Source organism: Trachymyrmex cornetzi, unplaced genomic scaffold (genome assembly GCF_001594075.2).
Source record: "Trachymyrmex cornetzi isolate Tcor2-1 unplaced genomic scaffold, Tcor1.1 scaffold144, whole genome shotgun sequence".
Lineage (NCBI taxonomy): Eukaryota > Metazoa > Arthropoda > Insecta > Hymenoptera > Formicidae > Trachymyrmex > Trachymyrmex cornetzi.
In genome coordinates this window covers 448,736-456,149 of record NW_017296027.1, presented here as the reverse complement: position 1 = coordinate 456,149, position 7,414 = coordinate 448,736, and the positions used below count along the sequence as shown (strand labels likewise).

Genomic DNA, 7,414 nt, shown 5'->3' with positions numbered 1-7,414 from the left:
GGGGGGGGGGGGGGGGGGGCGGAGAGGGGAGCGGGAATTAAAGATATTTCAATCATATTACAGAATAAAGAAACTTTTATAATAATTAATAATTTGGAAAAAATATTACTTACAAACGTTCGTATAATCTAATAGATGCCAATACTGGATGGGACACCCAATGTATAAATGCTTTCGGTTTATTCTTTTCTGAGACAGGATCTTGTCTAACAATTATATTCGTAATATTACCACTGGCATCCTTCTCGATACTTTCAAACGTTACTATGGTACCCGTATGCTTTAAGCCTACAGATTGCTTTGGTGTCAAGCGCCTAAAATCTTTCTCTTCAATCTGTAAGTATTGATAAATAAAAAAGTATTAATAAATAAAGTATTGATAAATAACTGCGAAGTGTTTAGAAAGAGATAGACATATACAATTACATACTTCTTTGAAGTCCGTAGCTTCAATATATGCAATTTCATTAAATGTAATTTCATGATGCCCCCTCTCTGGCTCGTTAGGAAAATCGGGTGCAGTGAGCTTTATGGCTTTCTCTTGAGGAAAATTTTTAATAGTCAATTTGATAGGCTCTAAAACTACCATATGTCTGGGAGTAATAAGATTTAGAACATCCCTAACAGCTGCTTCCAATGCTGTAGGATCAACGGTTGCTTGTGCACCAGTTAAACCCATTTGAGCGCAAAAATTGTTTATAGCTTCGGGTGGAAATCCACGTCTACGTAGCGCAGTCAATGTAAACAATCTATAAAAAAAGAGTGATGAGAGATTAGTAAGACATTATTGGATAATCTTATAAAGATAATATTACATTATACCTGGGATCATCCCAATCAGACACTATTCCTTCTTGTATTAATTTAGCAATTTTCCTTTTGGAAACTACAGTATAATTGACATTCAATCGGCCATATTCCCATTGTACAGGACAATAAATGTTCAAGGAATTGCAAAGCCAATAATAAGACGATCTCCGCGATTGGAATTCCTTTGTACAGAGAGAATGAGTGATATTTTCGATGCTATCGCACAAGCAATGGGTGTAATCGTATGTGGGATAAATGCACCATTTGTCACCAGTTCGATAATGTGGCGAATATTTTATTCTGTATGCCACAGGATCTTGTTTGCCTTCTTCTAAAGTCACTTTCATGCGTAAGGTCGCTTCTCCTTCTTCCAACAAACCATCCCTCATATCCTATTTTTTAACAAGTAAAATAGACAAATGTATATATAGTAATAAAAATTGAAGGGAACAATATGTTCAGAAAAATTTTTCATTACATTGAATAGTTGTAAGCTCTCCTCGACTGGTCTATCACGCCAAGGACTCGGTGGAGGATTAAAACCTTTCATTTCTTCACTGGATTGATGACAAACGTAAGCTAAGTCTTTCTTTATAAGCTCTATGGCCCAATCATACAATTGCTGGAAATAATCCGATGAATGTGTAATCGCAGCTGGTTTATAACCGAGCCATTCCACCATCTCTCGTATACCGACAAAAAATTTCTCCTCTTCTTTTTCAGGATTTGTATCGTCATATCGCAAATAGCATATGCCATTATAAGCAGCAGCATATCTATGAGTCATCTTTTTTACTATCGGGATCTTAAGTCGTGTCCAATATGGCCCCCTCAATAAGGATAAGGAGCATGGTACACATACAGGAGCATAAGGTACACATGTGTACTCCACAATACACGATTTCTGATAGGTTGAAATTCTTATTCTCTGTTCTCTGTTCCCTGTTCCTTTTATTGTGCGCGGCTCCTTATCCTTGTTGAGGCGGCCATATTGGACATGACTTAAGATCCCAATATATTTCACTTTTAAAATCAAAGAATATACATACCCGAAATTGATATTGATAGCTTTTGCATGTCCAATATGCAGAATTCCATTAGGTTCTGGTGGGAATCTTGTTACCACTTTGCCACCAGTTGCTTTCAAATGTTTTTGCAGCAGATAATGTGTATTTGGTGTTACAATATATCCATCGGTTTTATAATTTGCTCCAGGTTTATGAAATTGAATTTTAGTCTTCATGAGTTCCCTTATAGTTTGGGCGCCTCCCTTCTCACTATTCAGTGACTCCTGTTCTGAAAATTAAAAATTAAATCCTTCGTATGTCTCACGTAATTGTGCTCATGTTGGCATTTAGCTTAATAGACATAATTTATTAATCTATCATTGAACATGGATATCTAAAATATTTTTAAAAAGTGGTATATAGCTCACCTTCCTTTGCATCTTCCAGCTTTTTCACTTTCGTCTGCTTGTCCTTTGGTTTCACTTGTTTAGATATTGGTGCAAGATCAGCATCAACTTTTGGACCCAATAGATCAAGAAGTTGGACATCAAATTCATTCTTTATCGCTTTACCATCTGCCCATTTCAAAATACTACGTACTTGTTGCATCAATGGACCAGAATTAAAGCGGTACCTATTCAAATAACAAATAGTAATTGTAATTACTTATTATAAAATAACTTATTGTAAAGTTTTCTATATTTTGCATACTCAAGATAAAGTTTTATTTACCTCTTTTCCAATATTGCATCTTTGTGTGCTTTTATGATCTTCTCGACTTCTTCTTCTATTTGTTCAGGTAAAACTACTACTCCTATACCACAAGATTCCTCAAACTTAACTATATCAAAAGTATTACCCACATTAGCCAAAAGATGAGCCAGTGCAGCATCAATCCTTTGTACACTATCTAGTTTCTTCTCAACTATATAATTAGTATTAAATGGGATCTTATCTATGATTTGATTTTTAGTTTTGGAAGCTAGATGGTACAGCAATACGCCAGTATCTTGAGTAATAGCTCCATGTTTAGCTGCCTATAAGAATTAAATATAAATTCTAAATATACAAAGAAGTCAATTTTAATGATACACACCTTATCATTAAATGAATAAAAGCCGAAATCATATAAACATATTACGCAAGAGATGTACAGTGTAATTATACGCTATGTATAAACAAAGAATAGTGATGCAATATTTCTAATAAATCACAATAACGTATTGATTATACATATCTTACAAGGAAACCACACAAAGTGATAAATTTTGATTTTAATAAAACTCTGTCATATAGGTTACATAAAAAGATGAATTTAGAAAATGTCTATTGCAATGGAAAAATGATTTGAAGGGGTGAAATCACCCCTTATGTAGTAAAGCAGTTTCCAGTTTTTTCTGTTATACCTCGAAAACTATTCAAGATATAAAATGTTTTATACAAAAGCTTTACAATAAGATTATCTCTATTCATTTATGTCAATAAACAATTTTAAAAAAAATTTATTTAAAAAAAATTTTTTTTTCGTGAATGAACAGAGGTAATTATTAGGTGTTAAACTTAATTCCTGCCGTTTTTCGTCTCTAAAATTAATTTGTTTCAAAGGGAAGATGAATGAATACCTTAATAAAAGTAATTTCCTCCATTTTCTACTTTATTACTAATTAATAATACTTTATTAATAATACTTTGATTAAGATATTTTTCCCTTCGAAACAAATCGACGTTGGAGACGAAAAACGGCAGGAATTAAGTTTAACACCTAATATATTGTTTTGTATAAAACATTTTTTGATATTTTGAATAGTTTTTAGGATACAATAAAAAGAAGCTAAAACTGACGTTATTTATAAGGGATGATTTCACCCATTCAAACCGTCTTTCCATCACAACCAATATTTTCTAAATTCATTTTTTTATGTAACCTATATGTATACAAAGTTTTATTAAAATCAGAATTTAACACTTTGTGTGTTGTTCCCTTGTTAGAAATACTTGAATTAATTTTGATAATTATATAATTTTAAGAATAGAGTTCAGTATTTTGAGAAATATCTAGCTCTATATTTAATTATCTCTACAAAAATATTAATCCAACAAAATATAAATCCTAAATAAACAAATTCTAATAATAATCTTGCCAATAAGACCTGGTTTCATTAATGCAAGATTAACTTCTTGGAATCAGAAGATAAACAGTAAATTCAGCCGAGATTACAGTTAATTTTATATTGGTCGAGCTGAGTCTAAATAAATAAAAGATACAATTCAATAAACATAGATATTAAGCAAAATGTATATTATTGTATGACACGTATCAAAGGAAGAATGATGCAACAATTCTAGTGAATCGCAACATGATATATACATAATTATATTTCTTATGTTCGTTCTATCAGTATAGATTAAACTTTAATCTCGGTTCAGTGTAGATTAACTTTAATCTCGATTCAGCTTACTCTTCACTTCTTAAAATAATTTTTAGAACTAAAAAAAGACGAAGAATCAGTTGAACTTTTTAAAAAACTACATTGGTAGAAACGAACATTATAAATATTATAATTAATTTTGGAAACACAGATAAACTCGGTGACGTTTAACATCCAATCATAACGAGATTGCTGATTCGCCGGCGAGTCTTCACCAACCTCGTTTATTGCCAGCTTGAGATTCTTCGTGATGTTGGCATTTTTTAAAGTTTCCTTGGCCTTCTGCTCACTCAGACCAATCGTTTGAAACAGCTTCACGTCTTCCTCGTTCTCTGCCGACATTTTATTTAAAAAATACAGCTATCGCAAGTTACTGGGAGTCACAACCACAGGTAGACCACGACCACGTGCATCGCGAATCAACCATTATGGGTCGATGCGCCGATTAACGGTTAACCCTAGAGTTCTATATATAGAGAGAAGCGACATTGATGTCCGAGTTTCTGATTGGTAGTCTGATATGTATTCTGATTGGGTATCCTCTCCTAATGTCTCGCTCGCTCTCGCGCAGCGGCAAAGTGGTGGGGCGGTTTTCCGTGTTGCCGGGGAGCCAAATGTGCATCACTGCTGCAGAGCTGCGTTCAGGAATTACACCCATATAACTCAGAGTGAGTCATGTGAGTCATTCGGGGTGCTTTCCAGCAAGGGACACAGTCAGACACAGTGTAACACAGTGAACCATACGTCCTTGTTGTTTGCTTACGTTAAACAAGGATGAAACGATTCACTGTATTACACTGTGTTTGATTGTGTCCTTGCTGGAAAGCACCCTGTGTTACACTGTGTTTGACTGTGTCCTTGCTGGAAAGCACCTTCGATTAATTAGGCCTATTCTTTTTGGCTGAACTTTTGCACCAGTACATCTTTCTCCTTTTTCTCTTCAGGAGGAAAGAAGAGGAAGAAAGATGAACCTGTGCAAAAGTTCAGCCAAAAAGAACAGGCCTATTGTAATTAATTGAGGAATTCATATCTGGATCACTATATCATTTATAGTACGGATACAATCCTCTGGAGTTCTAAATTTATCAGAGATGCTGAATTTGCGTCGTACGCCGCTCTACAACCAATCAGAAAACAGGATTCCGATGATCGACGAAACAAAATCCATCGGAATCCTATTTTCGGATTGGTTGCAAAGCGTTGACGCACGACGCACATTGGATGCAGTGTGAATCCAGCAAGAGGCGCAACCGGTGTTATGCATTCTGATTCGCTGTTACAATCTAACCAATTGCGTGACTTGGCAGCCATTTATAGTAACACATATTACTGGTAACATATTTCTATTTCATTTTATTCTATACATTCTATTTCACCTTATTCTATATGTCTTATCTTGTCTGACATAGGCTCCGATCAAAGTCTCGCTAAAAATGCTTTGAAGCGTTTGATGGACCAATTAAAAGAAAGAATTTTACAACCAATTAAAAGCAAAAAATCGTATTCTTATCGTATTCTTGAAACGATTTCTTTTACTTCTTGCTACATATTTAAAATTTGGAATAACGGTATAAATGATGTAATTGCAACTTCTTCCATTATTTCCACAATTAATTACTTAGACGAGAACAGAAATTTAGGATCAGCGACCATAAACCGATAGTCATTCACAATTTTTTGTCATTTATTAATACAAATTGTTAAGTTGAGACTTTATCCGGACCAAAAACCTAACTTAACCTGTTTTTAGACAAATGGGTGTAAACAGGGACGTATCAAATGCTTAGTCCGCACCAACTTGATACGCCTATCAATCGATTTAACCGTGTAAAGGGGGTCAATACAGACATTCGAATATAAGTGGGAATTGCTGCAAAATGGCGGTTCCAACCAATCAAAATTGGCTGTTTAGCGACGCGACTCTTATTAGAGGGTCTCTAATTTATGCGCATCACACCTTTCTAATTTCTTCTTTCAACACCATGATCTGTGCCCTATGGTATATGGTCATATAAACGTTCGTTTTGTGTTTCGTGTACGATTTGTAAATAGTTGTTTTAAAACGTTATGCGAAAGTAATGAGTGTGCGGGAAAAAGTTTGATAAGAAATGAAAATATTCTGGCGAAGATGATACTCAACGATGTCTATCAACTGAATGAGAGGTAGCACCGAAAAAATGACGCCTAAACGGAAGGCAAGTATATTTATAGGTTATGGCAGTTGAAGAATGAACGTCTACGCATTATGTGCACTTTATTCGTCATCACAATAATTACTTTGCTTTTTATTGTTTTCTTCGTCGATTGTAAAAGATTGAGCCTACAATTTTTTTTACTTAAGAAAAAATTTTTCCCAAAATACGTATTTAGTTTGTTTTTTTTATAGCTGAATTAGTGCATTTAAAGTGAATGTATTTACTTTAAGTTCCAAAAGATTATACTAATTTACATCTGTAAAACTTTTTACGTCCTCTTATGTATTAAAATATACAATATGACATCATTTTGTAGACAACCAGTTCAGAATCTACATCAACGACCAGCTCAGGATCTTCATCGAGTAGTTCGTCGAGTTCAGGCAGTGAGTCTAGCTCGTCTGACTCGGAGAACTCCAGTAGTTCTGCCAACAGTCAAAAAGCATCTGATACAGAAAGAACCAAGAAAAAAGCGCCATTCTCAGCCACCCGTCATGTCAAGTCTAAAGTTGAAACAGTGGCTGTGCTGCCATTGGAAAATAAAAATAAAGACAAACAACCACCAAAATCTAGATCGTCGATGTATTCTTCCGAATCTGAAGAATCACCCAGCAAAGCAAAATCACTACAGAAGCGGAAACCACCGGCTAAACCGAAAGCTACTGCTACCGTGGCACCAGTTGTTAAGATGCAGAGATCTCCCATAAAATCAGTACCTGCATCAGGACAACATAAAGCTATATCTGCTCCAAAACCTGCCAATGCCAAACCCAACAAATTTTCTGGTAAATTCATTACTCCGATTTTGTTAAATATTTTATATTTCTATGTGGCTGATATACATATTTCATATTTAAGATTGTCTTAACAAATACAAACTTAAGATAGTTGCTTAAAAAAATAAGTAGACAAACGGATACTTTTTTAAACAATCAACTTTCCTGTGTTATATATATATATATATATATATATA

General features: G+C 34.3%; 2 protein-coding genes across 5 annotated transcripts in view; one reads left to right on the top strand and one right to left on the bottom strand.

The window, feature by feature from the left end:
- Positions 1-4,673, bottom strand: part of GlnRS (Glutaminyl-tRNA synthetase) — a 5,352-nt gene extending 679 nt beyond the window's left edge. The window contains exons 1-8 of the mRNA XM_018501900.1: positions 4,466-4,673; positions 2,550-2,854; positions 2,246-2,451; positions 1,860-2,106; positions 1,289-1,586; positions 823-1,202; positions 431-749; positions 114-334 (exon numbers count right to left, since the gene is read on the bottom strand). Coding sequence (XP_018357402.1) covers positions 114-334; positions 431-749; positions 823-1,202; positions 1,289-1,586; positions 1,860-2,106; positions 2,246-2,451; positions 2,550-2,854; positions 4,466-4,588 — 2,099 coding nt within the window. The 5' untranslated portion in view covers positions 4,589-4,673. The remainder of the gene's footprint in view (positions 1-113; positions 335-430; positions 750-822; positions 1,203-1,288; positions 1,587-1,859; positions 2,107-2,245; positions 2,452-2,549; positions 2,855-4,465) is intronic.
- A 1,575-nt stretch (positions 4,674-6,248) lies between these two features.
- Positions 6,249-7,414, top strand: part of chm (lysine acetyltransferase chameau) — a 47,370-nt gene continuing 46,204 nt past the window's right edge. For all 4 annotated transcript variants that reach the window (XM_018501897.1, XM_018501896.1, XM_018501898.1 and 1 more), the window contains exons 1-2: positions 6,249-6,441; positions 6,758-7,226. In XM_018501897.1, the coding sequence (XP_018357399.1) occupies positions 6,403-6,441; positions 6,758-7,226 (508 nt within the window). In that variant the 5' untranslated portion in view covers positions 6,249-6,402. The remainder of the gene's footprint in view (positions 6,442-6,757; positions 7,227-7,414) is intronic.